General features: G+C 48.5%; 1 protein-coding gene and 1 pseudogene across 1 annotated transcript in view; one reads left to right on the plus strand and one right to left on the minus strand.

Moving 5' to 3' along the window:
* Positions 1 to 3,920: 3,920 nt before the first annotated feature.
* Positions 3,921 to 24,193, minus strand: part of LOC137346265 (major histocompatibility complex class I-related gene protein-like) — a 119,467-nt pseudogene continuing 99,194 nt past the window's right edge.
* The window catches only part of LOC137346327 (sodium/potassium/calcium exchanger 1-like), a 31,430-nt gene continuing 24,537 nt past the window's right edge, over positions 17,301 to 24,193 (plus strand). The window contains exon 1 of the mRNA XM_068009818.1: positions 17,301 to 17,417. Coding sequence (XP_067865919.1) covers positions 17,301 to 17,417 — 117 coding nt within the window. The remainder of the gene's footprint in view (positions 17,418 to 24,193) is intronic.

Consider the following 24,193-nt stretch of genomic DNA (forward strand, 5'->3'; position numbering starts at 1 on the left):
ATCCTCACCAAACTGCCTGCCACAGATGCTTCTGTCCATGACTGTATTGGTAGGAGTGACCACCACACAGTACTTGTGGAGGCGAAGTCCCGCCTTCACATTGAGGATACCGTCCATCGTGTTGTGTGGCACTACCACCGTGCTAAATGGGATAGATTTCTAACAGATCTTGCAATGCAAAACTGGGCATCCACGAGGCGCTGTGGGCCATCAGCAGCAGCAGAATTGTACTCATCCACAATCTGTAACCTCATGGCCCGGCATATCCCCCACTCTACCATTACCATCAAGCCAGGAGATGAACCCTGGTTCAATGAAGAGTGCAGGAGGGCATGCCAGGAGCAGCACCAGGCATACCTCAAAATGTGGTGTCAACCTGGTGAAGTTACAACACAGGACTATCTGCGTGCCAAACTGCGTAAGCAGCATGCGATAGACAGAGCTAAGCGATCCCATAACCAATGGATCAGATCTAACCTTTGCAGTCCTGCCACATCCAGCCGTGAATGGTGGTGGACAATTAAACAACTAACTGGAGGAGGTTTAGTTTAGTTTAGTGATACAGCACTGAAACAGGCCCTTCGGCCCACCGAGTCTGTGCCGACCATCAACCACCCATTTATACTAACCCTACACTAATCCCACATTCCTACCACATCCCCACCTGTCCCTATATTTCCCTACCACCTACCTATACTGGGGGCAATTTATAATGGCCAATTAACCTATCAACCTGCAAGTCTTTGGCATGTGGGAGGAAACCGGAGCACCCGAAGGAAACCCACGCAGACACAGGGAGAACTTGCAAACTCCACACAGGCAGTACCCAGAATTGAACCCGGGTCGCTGGAGCTGTGAGGCTGCGGTGCTAACCACTGCGCCACAGTGCCGCAGGTGGCTCCACAAATATCCCCATCCTCAATGATGGGGGAGCCCAGCACATCAGTGCGAAAGATAAGGCTGAAGCATTTGCAACAATCTTCAGCCTGAAGTGCCGAGTTGATGATCCATCTCAGCCTCCTCCTGAAGTCCCCTGCATCACAGATGCCAGATTTCAGCCAATTCGATTCACTCCGCGTGATATCACGAAACGACTGAAGGTACTGCATACTGCAAAAGCTATGGGCCCTGACAATATTCCGGCAATAGTACTGAAGACCTGTGCTCCAGAACTTGCCGCGGCCCTAGCCACGCTGTTCCAGTACAGCTACAACACTGGCATCTACCTTGCAATGTGGAAAGTTGCCCAGGTATGACCTGTACACAAAAAGCAGGACAAGTCCAACCCGGCCAATTACCGCCCCATCAGACTACTCTCAATCATCAGTAAAGTGATGGAAGGTGTCATCAACAGTGCCATCAAGCAGCACTTGCTTAGCAATAATCTGCTCAGTGACGCTCAGTCTGGGTTCCGCCAGGGCCAGTCAGCTCCTGACCTCATTACAGCCTTGGTCAAACATGGACAAAAGAGCTGAACTCAAGAGGAGAGGTGAGAGTGACTGCCCTTGACATCAAGGCAGCGTTTGACTGAGTATGGCATCAAGGAGCCCTCGCAAAACTCAGGTCAATGGGAATCAGGGGGAAAACCCTCCGCTGGCTGGAGTCATACCTAACACAAAGGAAGATGGTTGTGGTTGTTGGAGGTCAATCATCTGAGCTCCAGGACATCACTGCAGGAGTACCTCAGGGTAGTGTCCTAGGCCCAACCATCTTCAGCTGCTTCATCAAAGACATTCCTTCAATCATAAGGTCAGAAGTGGGGATGTTCGCTGATGATTACACAATGTTCAGCACCATTTGTGACTCCTCAGATACTGAAGCAGTCAGTGCAGAAATGCAGCAAGACTTCAACAATATCCAGGCTTGGGCTGATAAGTGGCAAGTCACATTCGTGCCACACAAGTGCCAGGCAATGACCATCTCCAACAAAAGAGAATCTAACCATCTCCCCTTGACATTCAACGGCATTACCATCGCTGAATCCCCCACTATCAACATCCTGGGGGCTACCATTGACCAGAAACTGAACTGGAGTAGCCATATAAATACTGTGGCTACAAGAGCAGTTCAGAGGCTAGGAATCCTGAGGCGAGTAACTCACCTCCTGTCTCCCCAAAGCCTGTCCACCATCTACAAGGCACAAGTCAGGAGTGTGATGGAATACTCTCCACTTGCCTGGATGGGTGTAGCTCCAACAACACTCAAGAAGCTTGATTGGCATCCCATCGACAAACATTCACTCCCTTCACCACCGACGCACAGTGGCAGCAGTGTGTACCATCTACAAGATGCACTGCAGCAATGCACCAAGGCTCCTTAGACAGCACCTTCCAAACCCTCGACCTCTACCAACTAGAAGGACAAGGGCAGCAAATGCATGGGAACACCACCACCTGCAAGTTCCCCTCCAAGTCACACACCATCCTGACTTGGAACTCTATATCGCTGTTCCTTCACTGTCGCTGGGTCAAAATCCTGGAACTCCCTTCCTAACAGCACTGTGGGTGTACCAACCCCAAATGGACTGCAGTGGTTCAAGAAGGCAGCTCACCACCATCTTCTCAAGGGCAATTAGGGATGGGCAACAAATGCTGACGTAGCCAGTGACCCCCACATCCCATGAATGAATAAAACAAAAGTCCGAGGAGGAAATCTGTTGATGTCTCTCCTCATCATGCCAGGCCTGCCCCCATTGGGTGTGTAGTTGTGCAGAGCACAGCAAGCAGCAAAGAAAGTAGCTGGCCTTTTTGGCCCATAGTACAGGGCATCACCCTATTCATCCAGGCATTGGAAGCGTTTTTTCAGCATGCTGATCTCCTGCTCAATGGTGGCTCTTGTAGCTCAGTGGCTGGCATTGTATCTCTCCTCTGCAGCATGGTGGGGTCTCTCACTGGTGTCAGGAACCATGACTGCAAGGGATAGCGCTTGACTCCAAGAAGCCACCTCTCCATCTGAGCCAGTTCAGATGTGGCATGCCATGGCATTGCCCATCTTGGCCAACACTCAGAGTGGCACAGCATGACCACATAAAGATCCTACCAGCTGAATCAATTGCCCCCCCCATCCGTATAACCTTAACGCTCCTACCCTTTCTGGCACCCTCCTTACACACAGGGTGACTAGAGTGCCATTTCTCCTTCACACATACAAACAAATGCAGAGCATACACTGTCTACGGAGGGAGTGTACACACTACTTCCCTTCATGCCTGCCGAGCTTGCCCTCCAGTAATCCCAGACCCCCTCCCTCCTTCCTTTAAGAAGGCAGAGTGAGATCCCTGAATATGCCCCCTGCCTCCTCTTTTCCTGAATGCAGAATGCGATCCCTGAATATCTCAACTTACCTTCTGCAGCGGAACCTTCTGCCTCCGACGACCCATCGGCTTTTTTGATCGTGAACTGGACGGCACGTGATGGTCACCCGTTCAACGAAAAATAAGGAAGTGTGCATGGAGAGTCGGTGGGCTGAATAATCTGCAGAGGTAAGTACCATTTTACATATGGTAATTGGGGTTCTGCCACCGAGTGGTGGGGGGGGGGGGGGTCGCACTGAGGTCCCTCTGTCGCTGGTAATTTGCGGGGGGCCCTTCTCGACGTCGTGGGTGCAGGGGTCTTCTCCCCACAGACTTTTACCAGCCCCTGCGCCACGACCAGCGGCATCGAGGGGCCAGTAAAATACAGACTGGCAGTTTCTAGCCTGTTCTGGTGACACTGCAGTAGCCAGAGTGCATTAGGACAAACTGGTTCACTTGTCATCAGGTTAATAAAGCAGAGCTCTCACTCCTGTGAGAGAGATGCATTATTTGTGTGTGAGTTTTCACCCTGTATCCAGTATGCAGAGTACATCATGAAACTAAATTTATAAAAAATGTCAGGCGCGAGTGACAGAACAAACATCAAAATTCAAAAGATTTTTGCATCTCATTTTTTAATTTAGTTTAAGCTTTTAGAGAACATAGTACATAACAAGTTCGATTGTAATCTTTATTTAGTAAGAAGCCCCATGCCCAGCAAAACATTGGCCATAACTGTACGAGAGCCTGTCACTGTAAGACAATCTTGCTCCCCAGTTAACATAAACTGGGAACTGTGCTAATCCTCCAGAGAGAAAGAGATATCAGCACTGCAGCGGCTCAAGAAGGCAGCTCACCACCACCTTCTCAAGTGAAATTAGGGATGGGCAAAAAATGCTGCTCTTGCCATCGATGCCCACATCACATGAAATGAATAATAAAGCAAAGTTTTACAAAGCTAGAAACCAGAATCTGTGAATTGCCGGTGAGCAGGATTAGGGTTTGGGAGTTACTGAGGAGTAAATGATGGACCATAGACAGAGGGAGATGTTTATGAGCTACTTGGATTGTGGCTGGAGATATTCGGTCAGGGCTGGAGCACAGCAAATGCCACTGGTTGCTGCTCATTGGAAACTCGACAGGAAGTACAAATCTATCAAGAAAAAGACAGGAGAGCAACACTTCTTTTATAATCCTTAAATAACTGAGGAAAAGTGGGAGAGAGGAGGGAGAATTAAACAAATAAAATCCTTCATCTTTTATAAATATTACACATCCAACATGGGGGAGTATAGCAAAAATGTTATTGACTGGAACAAAGAGGTTTTGAGAAGGGGAGAACAGAAAGGAGGTAAAGAGAAAGCAGATCTCAGACTGTGCAGCCACTGCCATGAATTTGATGGATAGAATAACATAGAAAGTACAGCACAGAAACAGACCATTCACCCCTAACTGGTCTATGCCAGTGTTTATGATCCACATGAGCTTCCTCTCACCTCTTCATCTCACCCTATCAACATAACCTTCCATCTGACAATGGGGAATGAACCAGCATTGGTGAGAGAATTAAATGTCGGGCAACATCTAGGCAATATTGAGAAGGATGCAAGATAAAAATAAAAGTAATAAATTGGAAAAACTAGAGTAAAAGGGGTAGAAGAGTAAAGCGATCTAGGGGTACAGATCGACAAATCATTAAAGTAATGGTGCAGGTTAGTAAGGCCATTAAAAATACAAACAAAGCATTGAGGAGGTGGTGTTTCACTGATACTCTTCGGCCCCATGTGTGTCTCTGTATCAGCTCCTGTATATGTACAACAGAAATAAATCTCTGGTGCACAGTTTGCCTGATCATCCAGCGATAACCCCTCCCCCTCCATGTGGCTTCAGCCTATGGGTCAGTGCTGTCCCCAGCCCCAGATTGAAGGTGTCGGGAGCAGACCACCCACCCACCCCGACAGCCCCCTGGGACTAAAGGTCTCAGGGAGATTCCCTCTGCCCCTCCCCCACAATCCCAAATACAGAGTCACAGATGTAGAGATGCCATCAATCACGCAGTGTCACTGTGATGAAATGACACACTCCCCGATTCTTTCATCCAGTTCACCTGCTGACCTTCATGTGCTGAAGTCCCTGGAGTTCCAGTTGGGACATGGGAGGCCACTGGGGAAGAGAGATAAATACATGGTCATAGAGAAAGGAAAATATATCGGACACAGAGCACACACCCACAAACACCAGCAGCAAAACCCATCAGACCCAGAACACACCCCATAAACACCATCAGCAACATACTGGGCCCTAGCACCCCCACTCCCACTCACCTCCCTCACCCTGGACTCCAGCACCCATATTCCCACCCCCCACCGTCACTCTGGCCCCACCTCTCCCAACAAGGATCGGTCCATTACCTCCCCAATTCCTACCTCTCTTTTTGTAGATGAAGAAAGCCAGGATAATGAGAATGATGACCAGCACAATCCCGAGCACAATACCGAGAATAACAGGGACCTGGGAGTCTGACTGGGGACCTGTCAGTGAGAAACAGAGAGACAATCAGAGAGACACACAGAGAGGGAGAAGGAGACCGGGAGTCATAGAGTCACAGAGTTATACAGCACAAGAACAGGCCCTTTGGCCCATCGTGTCTGTGCTGGCCATCAAGCATCGAACTATTCTCATCCCATTTTCCAGCACTTGGCCCGTAGCCTTGCCGGAAGCACTTTCTGTTGTCACACAATAGTTGGACTTTGATGGAATGAATACCCTTTATGTTTATGAAGGCAGCTGGTTGGCCCGTGGAAGCCCTGATGACCACATGTATGCAGTGGATGACACCTTCCACCTGTGGGAGTCCCATAACAGCCCCAAATCCAATGGCCCTCTCAGCCTGATTCTCAGGATCAGTCCTGTAATGGACAATGCAGCGGCCCTCCTGCACAGAGCATCCGTCACCTCCTTGATGGAGCGGTGCATTGTAGATTGAGAGACCCCACACATGTTGCCAGTGGTTCCCTGCAATGATCTAGAGGTGTAGAGGTCCACAGTAAATTTGAGGGCCACAGGTATATCGTGTGACCACCAAAGCCCATTGGTTGCTGGTCATCATTCAGCAGCGCACAGAGATGTGTGACGACCTCTCTGGTCATCTGCAGTCATCTCGGACATTGGCGTTCAGACATCTGAAGGTATGTGAGGGGAGAGAGGGAAGGAGGGGGTAGGGACAGGACAGACAGAGAAGGAAACAGGGATTGAGAGAGAGGGGGAGGAGAGGGCGGGGTAGGAGGGTGTAGGGACAGGTAAAGATAGTTGTTAGCCTTTTAATAAACCTTTTGAGATCTTCAATCAACTGAACCCCAGATATCAGGCAACATAAAAAAGCTTTTCATAACCTGGTGGCAGCTGTGGTGAGAAGATAACATCTAAGACTGAAGACCATGGGAAAACAGTTTTGAAATCTACCTCCCTACATCTTGGAGAGAGGAAGTTAAAAGAAACACTGGCCCAAACAGTTAAAGAATAAAACACTTACCCCAAGCGGTAGAAGACAGGGTGTTGAACGACAGTCTGCAAATCAATCACTATGATCGTGTGAGTCAGTCAGCCCTCCATACAGGAACTCCCGTTTTAAAACAAAAGAAGCTCTGAAGTGCTTAAATGGTTGAGTCTTAATAAAGGCTCAGTAAAAGAAAAAAAAAAGCAGGGAAAACCTAATCCCTGTCAGAGACTAATCGATTGTTTCCAAATGCTCTCTCAAGCTGATCGAGGCGCGCGCCATTACAGGAGGCGACCGACAGTGAAAAGCACGAGAATCCTCCATTCATGTAGCTGGTAGCTAGAGATATAAAAAGAAACCCATTAAATCACTCCAAGGCTGAAGAGTTGTCATTCACTCAGCCAAAGTAAAAAAAAAACTCATAAAAGCACTCAAGTGTGAAGAATTGCCGATTGAATGGCTGAGTAAACAAAACTGGAGCAGAAAAAGGGACTTCAACTGCCTATTAGACAGCTATGTAAACAGACAGAACTGGCTTAGTGCTGGAAGCAAGATAAGCATACAGCACTGCAAAACATATGCCTCTGTCAATCAAAGCAACTAGTCGAGAGACACAGTTTTTTTTTTAAAGAGAAAGCAGTATAAAGAAACAGGACCAGGTCTTAAAGCAAGTACTTAAAGCAAAATTTAAAGCAAAAGAACCACAGAAAAATGGATACCAAATTATTTCCCAACATGAATGGGAAAGCCTTGGATATCCTATCCAAATTCAGACTGTTCTAACAGAGAATGTAATTATGCTTTACAGACCAAATCATTGTAGAACTGGAAGAGCAAGCTGTAAAAATCATTGCTATTGGAAATGAGGGATTACACAGAATCAACACCCCTGGACTATCTGACAAGGACCAGAAAGATCCCGCAAAGATATGGAAAGTGCTAGAAGATCAGCTCTGATTACGAGTGAATTTTAGAATTCACCGCCCGGAATGGATGTCCGACAGGCAACAGCCACAGGAATCAATAGACCAATTTGTCAGTAGATGCTGTAGTAAGGGCAATGAATGAGACTTCTCAGAAACTGAGCTGTTGGACTGAATAATGGAGCCAGTGATTGTGTCAACATCCATTGAAGTGTTTCAGAAAGACCTACTGGGCAAAATGAAATGTCACAGCATTGATACAATTCAGGGAGATGGCAGGAAATACGAAGCCATTGTAACTGGACAACAGCACCTACAAGCACTGGGCGCAACCAACAGTATCGGCACCATAACCATGTCAAAAAGAGCAGGCAAGCTGTGCGGTAAGTGTGGTTGGTCCGTCTCGCGGTGAAATTGCCCTGTATTTCAAGACCTGTGCAAGGCGTGCCATGTAAGAGGACACTGGGCCCACCTATGCAGGAATTCTGGCTTGAAAGACGCAGCCAGAAGTAACGGTTGGACTCAAACAAACAGGCAACAGGGCAACAACAGCAAGGAAAGTACCAGATACCTGCATATACACAAGGTGATACATGGGGTCCACAGCAAAACAGACCTGCGACAAGACTCCGAGAGAAGTAATGCTGAGTCAGACAATGAACAGGCATTCTACATTGTGAACCTGACACATCATGATGATGAATTCCAACAACTGGAACCTTTCGCCACTATTAACATCACATGCCCAAAGAAAGCTGGAAAACACACATTCAAGATCAAGATTGACACTGGTGTTAGTGAAAATATCCTACCAGTACGAATTCTCAAAGATATATACTGGAGCCATTGGAAATCAATGATACAACCAATAACTGCCAAGTTATCTTCATACAACGGGTCATCCATCCTTTGCAGTGGCACATTAACAATGCAAATCAAATACGGCAAGTTGGCCTGGAAACCACAAACGTTCTACTAGTAGACATGAGCGGACTAGCAGTGGAAAGAGTATCAGTGTGCAAGGACCTTAGCAACATAACCATCCATGACAGCATTGCCAAGGAAAAGTCTCCAAGGACCGGAACTCGCTCGCAGACTCTGACTAGCATCAAATGGTGCAGTCTGGAAACCCAGCGACAGCACAACTATGCCACACCTTCACTTCAGCTCTCTAGAGAACTGCCAGCACCACAGTGAGCCAGAATGGACAGGTGAGACCAAGTCCTCCTCCTGGAGCCCCAAGCCTTCAGAGGCAGAGGATGAGGAGAGGCGAAGGACACACAATGTTGTGAAGAGGCAGAGGAGAATATGTCTATTGGCTCTTTGAGATGAGGTGCCGGAACTTTCCAAGAATGACAAGGCCCCAAAAGTGTTCTCTAGAGAAAAGCAACAGAGTTTGTTAGCAGGATGAAGGCAGAGCAACAGAAACTGAATGCAGAGATGGAGAAACTGCAGAAAAAAACAGCAACAGATGAAACACAAACTCTCCAAGCAAGAGTTGTCAAACTATTGAGACAATCAATGGACTTTTGAGCCTCTATATTTGTAAAGTTCATAATTTCTATAAATGTGTAAATAATTTTGGTGCGATCAAATTTTGTACTTCCAGCAGACGAGATTTATCTTTGGAAAGAAGGGGAATGCTGTGTGATTACCTTTAGAGTAATGTACCTTTAAGATGTTATTCTGCTAATGAGCTGAATAGCAGGTTGCAGTCTTGTGACTACATGCCAGTCCTACTCTGCAACTGTAACACCAGAAAGCAAGTCCTGTAAATAGTAGTTCTGTACTGTATACTGTACAGCATCAGACAACATAAAAAGTTTCTCATTGCAAATAATCTGGGTCGTCGTACTGTAATATCCCAGGACAAACCGGGCTCTGTCTTACTGTAATATCCCAGGATACACCAGGCTCTGTCGCACTGTATCATCCCAGAATACACTGGGCCCTGTCACACTGTAACATCCCAGGATACACCGGGCCCTGTCCCACTGTAATATCCCAGGATACACGGGGCCCTGTCTCACTATAATATCCAGGATACACTGGGACATGTCTCACAGTAATAGCCCTGGATACACCGGGCCCTGTCTCACTGTAATATCCAGGATACACTGGGACCTGTCGAATTGTAATATCCAAAGATACACCAGGCCCTCTTGCACTGTAATATCCCAGGATACATCGGGCCCTGTCACACTGTAATATCCCAGGACACACCGGGCCCTGTCACACTGTAGTATCCCAGGATATACCGGGCTCTGTCTTACTGCAGTATCCCAGGATACACCAAGCTCTGTCACACTGCATCATCCCAGGATACACTGTGCCCTGTCTCACTGTAATATCCCAGGATACACCGGGCTCTGTCTTACTGCAATATCCCAGGATACACCAAGCTCTGTCACACTGTATCATCCCAGGATACACTGCACCCTGTCTCACTGTAATACCCCAGGATACACCAGGCTCTGTCAGACTGTAATATCCCAGAATACACTGGGCCCTGTCACACTGCAATATCCCAGGATACACCAGGACTGTCACACTGTATTCTCCCAGGATACACCAGGCCCTGTCGCGGTGCAATATCCAGGATGCACCAGACCCTGTCACCCTGTAATATCCCAGAGTACACTGGGCCCTGTCACTGGAATATCCCAGGATACACTGGGCCCTGTCGCACTGTAATATCCCAAGATTCACCGGGCCGTGTATCACTGTAATATCCCAGGATACACAGGGCCCTGTCACTGGAATATCCCAGGATACACAGGGCCCTGTCACTGTAATATCCCAGGATACACCGGGCCCTATCACACTGCAATATCCAAGGATACATCGGGCCCTGTCGCACTGTAATATCCCAGGATACACCCGCCCTGTCACACTGTAATATCCCAGGACACACAGGGCCCTGTCAAGTTGTAATATCCAAGGATACACCGGGCCCTGTAGCACTGTAATATCCCAGGATATACCGGGCCCTGTCAAGTTGTAATATCCCAGGATACACCGGGCCCTGTCACCCTGTAATATCCAAGGATACACCGGGCCCTGTAGCACTGTAATATCCCAGGATACACCCGCCCTGTCACACTGTAATATCCCAGGATACACAGGGCCCTGTCTCACTGTAATATCCCAGAGTACACTGGACCTTGTCACTGTAACATCCCAGGATACACTGAGCCCTGTCGCACTGTAATATCCCAGGATATACCGGGCCCTGTCAAGTTGTAATATCCCAGGATACACCGGGCCCTGTCACCCTGTAATATCCAAGGATACACCGGGCCCTGTCTCATTGTAATATCCCTGGATACACCGGGTCCTGTCACACTGTAATATCCAAGATACACCGGGCCCTGTCACACTGTAATATCCCAGGATACACCAGGCTCTGTCATACTCTGTCAGGGGCGGCACAGTGGCGCAGTGGATGGCACCGCAGCCTCACAGCTCCAGCGACCCAGGTTCAATTCTGGGTACTGCCTGTATGGAGTTTGCAAGTTCTCCCTGTGTCTGCGTGGGTTTCCTGCGGGTGCTCCGGTTTCCTCCCACAGCCAAAAGACTTGCAGGTTGATAGGTAAATTGGCCATTATAAATTGCCCCGAGTATAGGTAGGTGGTAGGGGAATATAGGGACAGGTGAGGATGTGGTGGGAATAGGGGATTAGTGCAGGATTAGTATAAATGGGTGGTTAATGGTCGGCACAGACTCGATGGGCCGAAGGGCCTGTTTCAGTGCTGTATCTCTAAATCTAAAATCTAAAAAAAAATACTGTAATATCCCAGAATACACTGGGCCCTGTCACACTGTAATATCCCAGGATACACTAGGACTGTCACACTGTAATCTCCCAGGATACACCAGGCCCTGTTGCGCTGCATTATCCAGGACACACCAGACCCTGTCAACCTGTAATATCCCAGAGTATACCGTGCCCTGTCACTGGAATATCCCAGGATACACCAGGCCCTGTCACACTGTAATATCACAAGATACACCGGGCCGTGTCTCACTGTAATATCCCAGGTTGCACCGGGCCCTGTCACTGGAATATCCCAGGATACACAGGGCCCTGTCACTGGAATATTCCAGTGTACACCGGGCCCTGTCATTGTAATATCCCGGGATAATCTGGGTCCTGTTGCTTTGTAATATCCTAGAATACACCGGATTCCATCGCACTGCAATATCCAAGATACACCAGGTCGTCGCACTGTTATATCCAAGGATACCCGAGGTCCTGGCATTGTAATATCCTGGGATTCCCTAGATACTGGTTTCATCATATCCTGTGATACGCCGAGCCCTGTTGCACTACAATATCGCAGGATTTTTAAAATTCATTCATGGGATGTGGGCATCACTGGCCAGGCCAGCATTTATTGCCCATCCCTAATTGCCCTTGAGAAGGTGGTGGTGAGCTGCCTTCTTGAACCGCTGCAGTCCTTGTGAGGTAGGTACACCCACAGTGCTGTTAGGAAGGGAGTTCAAGGCGTTTGACCCAGCGACAGTGAAGGAACGGCGATATAGTTCCAAGTCAGGATGGTGTGTGACTTGGAGGGGAACTTGCAGGTGGTGGTGTTCCCATGCATCTGCTACCCTTGTCCTTCTAGTTGGTATAGGTCGCAGGTTTAGAAGGTGCTGTCTAAGGAGACTTGGTGCATTGCTGCAGTGCATCTTGTAGATGGTACACACTGCTGCCACTGTGCGTCGGTGGTGGAGGGAGTGAACGTTTGTGAATGGGGTGCCAAGTGGGCTGCTTTGTCCTGGAAGGTGCAGAGCTTCTTGAGTGTTGGAGTTGCACCCATCCAAAAAAGTGGAGAGTATTTCATCACACTCCTGACTTGTGCCTTGTAGATGGTGGACAGGCTTTGGGGAGTCAAGATGTGAGTTACTTGCCGCAGGAATCCTAGCCTCTGACCTGCTCTTTTAGCCATGGTATTTATATGGCTACTCCAGTTCAGTTTCTGGTCAACGTTAACCCCCAGAATGTTGATAGTGGGGGATTCAGCGATGGTAATGCCACTGAATGTCAAGGGGAGATTTTAGATTCTTTCTTGTTGGAGATGGTCATTGCCTGGCACTTGTGTGGCGTGAATGTTACTTGCCACTTATCAGCCCAAGCCTGGATATTGCCCAGGTCTTGTTGCATTTCTACACAGACTTCTTCAGTATCTGAGGAGTCACGAATGGTGCTGAACATTGTGCAATCATCAGCGAACATCCCCACTTCTGACCTTATGATTGAAGGAATGTCTTTGATGAAGCAGCTGAAGATGGTTGGGCCTAGGACACTACCCTGAGGAACTCCTGCAGTGATGTCTTGGAGTTGAGATGACTGACCTCCAACAACCACAAACATCTTCTTTTGCTCTAGGTATATAGAACATAGAACATAGAACAGTACAGCACAGTACAGGCCCTTCGGCCCACGATGTTGTGCCGAACCTTTAACCTACTCTAATATCAATCTAACTACCTACCTTTCATTCTACTATCATCCATGTACCTATCCAAGAGTCGCTTAAATGCCCCTAATGTATCTGCTTCTACTACCACCGCTGGCAACGCATTCCACGCACCCACCACCCTCTGTGTAAAGAACCTACATCTGACATCTCCCCGAAACCTTCCTCCAATCACCTTCAAATTATGCCCCCTGGTGATAGCCCTTTCCACCCTGGGAAAAAGTCTCTGGCTATCCACTCTATCTATGCCTCTCATCATCTTGCACCCCTCTATCAAGTCACCTCTCATCCTTCTTCGCTCCAATGAGAAAAGCCCTAGCTCCCTCAATCTTTCTTCGTAGGACATGCCCTCCAGTCCAGGCAGCATCCTGGTAAATCTCCTCTGCACCCTCTCTAAAGCTTCCACATCCTTCCTATAATGAGGTGACCAGAACTGAACTCAATATTCCAAGTGTGGTCTAACCAGGGCTCTATAGAGCTGCAGCATAACCTCGCGGCTCTTAAACTCAATCCCCCTGTTAATGAAAGCCAACACCCCATACGCCTTCTTAACAACCCTATCAACTTGGGTGGCAACTTTGAGCGATCTATGGACATGGACCCCAAGATCCCTCTGTTCCTCCACACTACCAAGAATCCTGTCTTTAAGCCTGTATTCCGCATTCAAATTCGACCTTCCAAAATGAATCACTTCATTATATCTCCAACCAGCGGAGAGTTTTCCCCCGATTCCCATTGACTCCAGATTTGCTAGGGCTCCTTGATACCATACTCAATCAAATGCTGCCTTGATGTCAAGGGCAGTCACTCTCACCTCACCTCTTGAGTTCAGCTCTTTTGTCCATGTTTCGATCAAGCATATAATGAGGTCAGGAACTGACTGGCCCTGGCAGAATCCAAACTTAGCGTCACTGAGTAGGTCATTGCTAAGCGAGTGACCTTGATAGCACTCTCGACGACACCTTCCATTACTTTACTGATGATCAAGAATCAAATTTTAGGGCGCTAATTGGCCGGGTTGGATTTGTCCTGCTTTTTGAGCACAGGGTTTTCCTGGTCAATTTTCCACATTGCCGGGTAGATGCCAGTGTTGTAGTTGTACTGGAACAGCTTGGCTAGGGGCGCAGCATGTCCTGGAGCACAGGTCTTCAGTACTATTGCCGGAATATTGCCAGGACCCATAGCCTTTGCGGTATCCAGTGCCTTCAGTCGTTTCTTGATATCACACGGAGTGAATCGAATTGGCTGAAGTCTGGCATCTGTGATGCTGGGGACTTCAGGAGGAGGATACACCAATCCCTGTCCCACTGCAATATCCCAGGATACACCAGACTCTGTCCCACCGCAATATCCCAGGGTACACCAGCTCAATTACTGCCCTGTATGAGGGGCGTGAAGAGTTTGACACATTGAAAGCTAATAGTTATTTCCCTCTCTTTATATCCTGGGCCTCAGCCTGTCCCGCAATGGCAGCTCAGCACTGACCCTCCCTCCTGTGCTCCTGTTCTGAGGCTGGGTCCCCTCTAACAGTGAGAGACAGTCTTACCATAAATCACCACCATTGTCTCCCTCAGTGCACTGTGCTCCACCCGACAGGAATACTCAGCCTGGTCTTCCGGATCAAACTCCGTCCATTTCCGGATCTGGAAGGTGTTGTTGTGATTGGGTAAGATCCCAGAGGATAGGGTCTCATCGATCAACACTCCATCTCTCCACAGAGTCACCTCAATGTCTGGAGGGTAAAACCCAGTGATGACACAGGACAGCCGGTTAGAATCACCCAGACGGGTAAAGGATACGATGGGGGCGACTGAGAGAGAGAGAAAGTGGAATCAATGCAGGATCTCCAATATAGAGAGTCACTCACTGACCCTCACTCAGAGAATACCCCACTAACTGACACTCAGACCCCCCCCTCACTCACTGACTCTCAGTCTCCCCCTCACTCACCGACTCTCAGTCACCCCCTCACTCACCAACTTTAAGTCTCGCCCTCACTCACTGACTCTCAGTCCCCCCTTCTCAGTCACTGACTTTCAGTACCAACCTCACTCACTGACTCTCAGTCCCACCTCACTCACTAACTCTCAGTCCCCCCCTCACTCACCGACTCTCAGTCCCCCCCTCACTCACTGACTCTCAGTCCCCCCCTCACTCACTGACTCTCAGTCCCCCCCTCACTCACCGACTCTCAGTCCCCCCTTCACTCACTGACTCTCAGTCCCCCCTTCTCAGTCACTGACTTTCAGTACCAACCTCACTCACTGACTCTCAGTCCCACCTCACTCACTCACCGACTCTCAGTCCCCCCCTCACTCACCGACTCTCAGTCCCCCCCTCACTCACCAACTCTCAGTCCCCCCCTCACTCATCGACTCTCAGTCCCCCCCTCACTCATCGACTGTCAGTCCCCCCCTCACTCACCGACTCTCAGTGCCCCCCTCACTCACCGACTCTCAGTCCCCCCTTCTCACTCATTGACTCTCTGTCGCCCACCTCACACACTGACTCTCAGTCCCGTCCTCACTCACTCACACTCAGTACCCCCCTCACTCACTGACTCTCAGTCCCCCCTCACCCTCCGACCCTCACTCACTGAGTGTTAGTATTCTAGCTTTGTTCAGCAGACACAACCTCAGCCACTGGATGCAGATCTCTTTCAGATAGAACTTCCACCTCTGATTGTTTGCTGTGTCCTGATTCCAATTGTCCTGGGCAGTGTGTGCCCATGGTGCCTGTGCCACCCACTCCGCCTTATCTGGGTCGAAGCTCATCATGTCTTGGCCATCCCAGCCCAACTGGAGGAACTCAGTTTTGTTCCCGACATCCTTTAGCTCACAGCCAGTCCTCACCTGGAGCATGTGTATTCCTGTCAATCAAACAGACACAGAGCCAATCAGATGCATTCCCGAGATCCCGCCCACAATTCCATCATCACTTGAACTCTAAATTCCCCCACCATCGACATCCTGGGGGCTGTCACCACTGACCAGAAACTGAACTGCACCAACCACATAAATACTGTGGCCACAACAGCAGGTTGGAGGCTGGGAATTCTGTAGCGAGTAACTCACCTCCCGACTCCCTAAAACCTTTCATAGGGACAGACGAACATCAGGAATAGGAGCAGGAGAAGGCCATTTGGCCCATCGAGTCTGCTCCACCAATCAATATGATCACGGCTGATCTTCCACCTCAATGCCATCTTCCTGCAGTCTCCCATATCCCTTAATTCTCCAAAAGTCCATAAACCTCTGTCTTGAATATACTCAACAACTGAACATTCACAGTTCTCTGGGGTAGAGAATTCCAAAGATTCACAGCCCTTTGAATGAATAAATTTCTCCCCATGTCAGTTCCAATGGCCGACCCCTTATTCTGAGACTGTGACCCCGTGTTCTAGATTCCCCGGCCAGGGGGACATATTTTCTCAGCATCTACCCTGTCAAAGCTCTTAGAATGTTATATGTTTCACTGAGATCACCCTCATTCTTCTAAACTCCAGGGAATATAGGCCCAGTCTACTCAATCTCTCCTATGGGACCATCCTCTCATCCCAGGAACCAGTCTAGTGAACCTTCTTTGCAGTCCCTCTAGGGTAAGTATGTCCCTCCTTTGGTCAGGAGACAAGACTGCACACAGTGCTCCAGGTGTGGACTCATCAGCTTTTTAAATTCATTCTTGGGATGTGGGTGTCACTACAAAGGCCAGTATTTGTTGCCCATCCCTATTTGCCCTTGGGGAGTTGTTGGTGAGCTGCCTTATTGAACCACTGCAATCCTTGGCTGTAGGTACACCCACAGTGCTGTTAGGGAGTGAGCTCCAGGTTTCTGACCCAGCGACAGCGATATATTTCAAAGCCAGGATGATGTGTGACTTGGAAAGGAACTTGAAGGTGCAGGTGTTCCCATGCATCTGCTGCCCTTGTCCTTCTAGGTGGTCGAGATCGCAGGGTTGAAAGGTGCTGTCGAAGGAGACTTCGTAAGTTACAGCAGTGCATCTTGTAGATGGTACACACAGCTGCCACTGTGCGTCAGTGGTGGAGGGAGTGAATGTTTAAGGTTGTGGATGGGGTGCTGATCAAACCGGTTGCTTTATCCTGGATGATGTTGAGCTTCATGAGTTATTGGAGCTGCTGCACCCATCCAGACAACTGGAGAGTATTCCATCACACTCCTGACTTGTGCCTTGTAGATGGTGGACAGGCTTTGGGGAGTCAGGAGGTGAGTTACTCAGCACAGAATTCCCAGCCTCTGACCTGCTCTTGTAGTCGGTGGTGGGAATGGTTGCGGATAAGAGCAATTCAAGAGGAATAGGGAGGCAGGGTACAGAATGGCGAGATACGGGGAGGCTGGAATAGAGAGATACGGGGGGAGAATAGAAAGCCATGGTGGGGGGGGGGGCAGGGAATAGAGAGACATGGGAGGAACAGAGAGACACAGAAGCAATAGAGAGAAATGGGGAGAACAAAGAGACCTGGGGGAAATAAAGAGACACAGGGGAAACAGAGACACAGGGGCAACACAGAGAGTCACAGGGGAAACAGAGAGAAACAGGGGAAACAAAATAAACACAGGGGAAACAGAGAGACACAGGGTAAACAGAGACACAGGGGCAACACAGAGAGTCACAGGGGAAACAGAAAGAAACAGGGGCAACACAGAGAGAAACAGGGGAAACAGAGAGACACAGGGGCAACACAGAGAGACACAGGGGAAACAGAGAGAACAGGGGAAACAAAATAAACAGAGGGGAAACAAAATAAACAGAGGGGAAACAGAGAGTCACAGTGTAAACAGTGAGACACAAGGGAAACAAAATAAACATAGGGGAAACAGTGACAAAGGGGCAACACAGGGTCACAGGGGAAACAGAATGAAACAGGGGAAATAAAATAAACACAAGGGAAACAGAGAGAATCACAGGGGAAACAGAGAGAATCACAGGAAAAACAGAGAGAATCATCGGGGAAACAGAGAGAATCACAGGGGGAACAGAGAGAATCACATGCGAAACAGAGAGAATCACAGGGGAAACAGAGCGAATCACAGGGAAACAGAGAGACTCAGGGGAAACAGAGAGAATCACATGGGAAACAGAGAGAATCACAGGGGAAACAGAGAGAATCACAGGGGAAACAGAGAGAATCACAGGGGAAACGGACAGAATCACAGGGGGAACACAGAGAATCACAGTGGAAACAGAGAGAATCACAGGGGAAACAGAAGAATCACAGGGGAGACAGAGAGTCACAGGGTAAAGAGAGACACAGGGGAAACACAGAGAGTCAGAGGGGAAACAGAGAGAAACAGGGGAAACAAAATAAACACAGGGGAAACTGAGAGTCACAGTGCAAACAGTGAGACACAGGGGAAAAAGAGAGAATCACAGAAGAAACAGAGAGAATCACAGGGGAAACAAAGAGACACAGGGGAAACAGAGAGAATCACAGGGGAAACAAAGAGACACAGGGGAAACAGAGAGAATCACAAGAGAAACAGAGAGAACCAGAGGGGAAACAAAGAGACACAGGGGAAACAAAGAGAATCACAGGGGAAACAGAAAGAAACTCATGGGAAACAGAGAGAATCACAGGGGAAACAGAGAGAATCACAGGGGAAAGAGAGAGACTCACAGGGAAACAGAGAGACACAGGGGAAACAGAGAGAATCACAGGGGAAACAGAGAGAATCACGTGGGAAACAGAGAGAATCACAGGGGAAACAGAGAGAATCACATGGGAAACAGAGAGAATCACATGGGAAACAGAGAGAATCACAGGGGAAACAGAGAGAATCACAGGGGAAACAGAAGAATCACAGGGGGGACAGAGAGTCACAGGGTAAAGAGAGACACAGGGGAAACACAGAGAGTCAGAGGGGAAACAGAGAGAAACAGGGGAAACAAAATAAACACAGGGGAAACTGAGAGTCACAGTGCAAACAGTGAGACACAGGGGAAAAAGAGAGAATCACAGAAGAAACAGAGAGAATCACAGGGGAAACAAAGAGACACAGGGGAAACAGAGAGAATCACAAGAGAAACAGAGAGAACCAGAGGGGAAACAAAGAGACACAGGGGAAACAAAGAGAATCACAGGGGAAACAGAAAGAAACTCATGGGAAACAGAGAGAATCACAGGGGAAACAGAGAGAATCACAGGGGAAAGAGAGAGAATCACAGGGAAACAGAGAGACACAGGGGAAACAGAGAGAATCACAGGGGAAACAGAGAGAATCACGTGGGAAACAGAGAGAATCACAGGGGAAACAGAGAGAATCACAGGGAAACAGAGAGAGAATCACAGGGAAACAGAGAGACACAGGGGAAACAGAGAGAATCACAGGGGAAACAGAGAGAATCACGTGGGAAACAGAGAGAATCACAGGGGAAACAGAGAGAATCACGTGGGAAACAGAGAGAATCACATGGGAAACGGAGAGAATCACAGGGGAAACAGAGAGAAACACAGGGGAAAAACGGGGGAAACACAAGGGGTACAGAGAGACAAAGGGGAAACAGAGAGAATCACATGGGAAACAGAGAGAATCACATGGGAAACAGAGAGAATCACAGGGGAAACAGAGAGAATCACAGGGGAAACAGAAGAATCACAGGGGGAACAGAGAGTCACAGGGTAAAGAGAGACACAGGGGAAACACAGAGAGTCAGAGGGGAAACAGAGAGAAACAGGGGAAACAAAATAAACACAGGGGAAACTGAGAGTCACAGTGCAAACAGTGAGACACAGGGGAAAAAGAGAGAATCACAGAAGAAACAGAGAGAATCACAGGGGAAACAAAGAGACACAGGGGAAACAGAGAGAATCACAAGAGAAACAGAGAGAACCAGAGGGGAAACAAAGAGACACAGGGGAAACAAAGAGAATCACAGGGGAAACAGAAAGAAACTCATGGGAAACAGAGAGAATCACAGGGGAAACAGAGAGAATCACAGGGGAAAGAGAGAGAATCACAGGGAAACAGAGAGACACAGGGGAAACAGAGAGAATCACAGGGGAAACAGAGAGAATCACGTGGGAAACAGAGAGAATCACAGGGGAAACAGAGAGAATCACAGGGAAACAGAGAGAGAATCACAGGGAAACAGAGAGACACAGGGGAAACAGAGAGAATCACAGGGGAAACAGAGAGAATCACGTGGGAAACAGAGAGAATCACAGGGGAAACAGAGAGAATCACGTGGGAAACAGAGAGAATCACATGGGAAACAGAGAGAATCACAGGGGAAACAGAGAGAATCACGTGGGAAACAGAGAGAATCACGTGGGAAACAGAGAGAATCACAGGGGAAACAGAGAGAATCACGTGGGAAACAGAGAGAATCACATGGGAAACAGAGAGAATCACATGGGAAACAGAGAGAATCACAGGGGAAACGGACAGAATCACAGGGGAAACAGAGAGAAACACAGGGGAAAAACGGGGGAAACACAAGGGGTACAGAGAGACAAAGGGGAAACAGAGAGTCACCGGGGGAACAGTGAGACACAGGGGAAACAGTGAGAATCACAGGGGAAACAGAGAGTCACAGGGGAAACAGAGAGTTGCAGCGGAAACAGAGAGACACAGGGGAAACAGAATCACAGGGGACACAGAGAGAATCACAGGTGAAACAGAGAGAATCACAGGGGAAACAGACAGTCATAGGGGAAACACAGAGACACAGGGGAAATGGAGAGACACAGGGGAAACAGACAGTCACACAGGAAACACAGAGACACAGTGGAAACAGAGAGTCACAGCGGAAACAAAGAGACACAGGGGAAACAGAGAGACACAGGAGAAACACAGGGGAAACAGAGAGACACAGGGTAAACAGGGAGACACAGGGGAAACAGAGAGTCGCAGGGGAAACAGAGAGACACAGGGGAAACAGACAGTTGCAGGGGAAACAGACAGAGGCAGGCGAATTGGAGAGACACAAGCGAACAGAGAGACACAGGCGAAACTGAGAAACACAGGGAAAACAGAGAGACACAGGGAAACAGAGAGAATCACAAGGGAAACAAAATAAATACAGGGGAAACAGAGAGACACGGGGAAAGAGAGAAACACAAGGGAAACAGAGAGATACAGCGGAAACAACGAGGCACAGGGGAAAAAGAGAAAAACAGGGGAAACACAGGGGAAACACAGGGGGTACGGAGAGACACAGGGGAAACAGAGAGACACAGCAGCAACACAGGGAAACAGAGAGACACACGGTAAACAGAGACACAGGGGCAACACAGAGAGTCACAGGGGAAACAGAAAGAAACAGGGGCAACACAGAGAGAAACAGGGGAAACAGAGAGACACAGGGGCAACACAGAGAGACACAGGGGAAACAGAGAGAACAAGGGAAACAAAATAAACAGAGGGGAAACAAAATAAACAGAGGGGAAACAGAGAGTCACAGTGTAAACAGTGAGACACAAGGGAAACAAAATAAACATAGGGGAAACAGTGACAAAGGGGCAACACAGGGTCACAGGGGAAACAGAATGAAACAGGGGAAATAAAATAAACACAAGGGAAACAGAGAGAATCACAGGGGAAACAGAGAGAATCACAGGAAAAACAGAGAGAATCATCGGGGAAACAGAGAGAATCACAGGGGGAACAGAGAGAATCACAGGGGAACAGAGAGAATCACAGGGGAAACAAAGAGACACAGGGGAAACAGAGAGAATCACAGGGGGAACAGAGAGAATCACATGCGAAACAGAGAGAATCAGAGGGGAAACAGAGCGAATCACAGGGAAACAGAGAGACTCAGGGGAAACAGAGAGAATCACAGGGGAAACAGAGAGAATCACAGGGGAAACAGAGAGAATCACAGGGGGAACAGAGAGAATCACATGCGAAACAGAGAGAATCAGAGGGGAAACAGAGCGAATCACAGGGAAACAGAGAGACTCAGGGGAAACAGAGAGAATCACAGGGGAAACAGAGAGAATCACATGGGAAACAGAGAGAATCACAGGGGAAACGGACAGAATCACAGGGGAAACAGAGAGAATCACAGTGGAAACAGAGAGAATCACAGGGGAAACAGAGAGAATCACATGGGAAACAGAGAGAAACACAGGGGAAACGGACAGAATCACAGGGGAAACAGAGAGAATCACAGTGGAAACAGAGAGAATCACAGGGGAAACAGAAGAATCACAGGGGAGACAGAGAGTCACAGGGTAAAGAGAGACACAGGGGAAACACAGAGAGTCAGAGGGGAAACAGAGAGAAACAGGGGAAACAAAATAAACACAGGGGAAACTGAGAGTCACAGTGCAAACAGTGAGACACAGGGGAAAAAGAGAGAATCACAGAAGAAACAGAGAGAATCACAGGGGAAACAAAGAGACACAGGGGAAACAGAGAGAATCACAAGAGAAACAGAGAGAACCAGAGGGGAAACAAAGAGACACAGGGGAAACAAAGAGAATCACAGGGGAAACAGAAAGAAACTCATGGGAAACAGAGAGAATCACAGGGGAAACAGAGAGAATCACAGGGGAAACAGAGAGAATCACAGGGAAACAGAGAGACACAGGGGAAACAGAGAGAATCACAGGGGAAACAGAGAGAATCACGTGGGAAACAGAGAGAATCACAGGGGAAACAGAGAGAATCACAGGGAAACAGAGAGACACAGGGGAAACAGAGAGAATCACAGGGGAAACAGAGAGAATCACGTGGGAAACAGAGAGAATCACAGGGGAAACAGAGAGAATCACAGGGAAACAGAGAGACACAGGGGAAACAGAGAGAATCACAGGGGAAACAGAGAGAATCACAGGGGAAACAGAGAGAATCACAGGGAAACAGAGAGACACAGGGGAAACAGAGAGAATCACAGGGGAAACAGAGAGAATCACGTGGGAAACAGAGAGAATCACAGGGGAAACAGAGAGAATCACATGGGAAACAGAGAGAATCACAGGGGAAACGGACAGAATCACAGGGGAAACAGAGAGAAACACAGGGGAAAAACGGGGGAAACACAAGGGGTACAGAGAGACAAAGGGGAAACAGAGAGTCACAGGGGAAACAGTGAGACACAGGGGAAACAGTGAGAATCACAGGGGAAACAGAGAGTCACGGGGAAACAGAGAGTTGCAGCGGAAACAGAGAGACACAGGGGAAACAGAATCACAGGGGACACAGAGAGAATCACAGGTGAAACAGAGAGAATCACAGGGGAAACAGACAGTCATAGGGGAAACACAGAGACACAGGGGAAATGGAGAGACACAGGGGAAACAGACAGTCACACAGGAAACACAGAGACACAGTGGAAACAGAGAGTCACAGCGGAAACAAAGAGACACAGGGGAAACAGAGAGACACAGGAGAAACACAGGGGAAACAGAGAGACACAGGGTAAACAGGGAGACACAGGGGAAACAGAGAGTCGCAGGGGAAACAGAGAGACACAGGGGAAACAGACAGTTGCAGGGGAAACAGACAGAGGCAGGCGAATTGGAGAGACACAAGCGAACAGAGAGACACAGGCGAAACTGAGAAACACAGGGAAAACAGAGAGACACAGGGAAACAGAGAGAATCACAAGGGAAACAAAATAAATACAGGGGAAACAGAGAGACACGGGGAAAGAGAGAAACACAAGGGAAACAGAGAGATACAGCGGAAACAACGAGGCACAGGGGAAAAAGAGAAAAACAGGGGAAACACGGGGGAAACACAGGGGGTACGGAGAGACACAGGGGAAACAGAGAGACACAGCAGCAACACAGGGAAACAGAGAGACACACGGTAAACAGAGACACAGGGGCAACACAGAGAGTCACAGGGGAAACAGAAAGAAACAGGGGCAACACAGAGAGAAACAGGGGAAACAGAGAGACACAGGGGCAACACAGAGAGAACAGGGGAAACAAAATAAACAGAGGGGAAACAAAATAAACAGAGGGGAAACAGAGAGTCACAGTGTAAACAGTGAGACACAAGGGAAACAAAATAAACATAGGGGAAAC

The sequence above is a fragment of the Heterodontus francisci genome, chromosome 29, assembly GCF_036365525.1.
Source record: "Heterodontus francisci isolate sHetFra1 chromosome 29, sHetFra1.hap1, whole genome shotgun sequence".
Lineage (NCBI taxonomy): Eukaryota > Metazoa > Chordata > Chondrichthyes > Heterodontiformes > Heterodontidae > Heterodontus > Heterodontus francisci.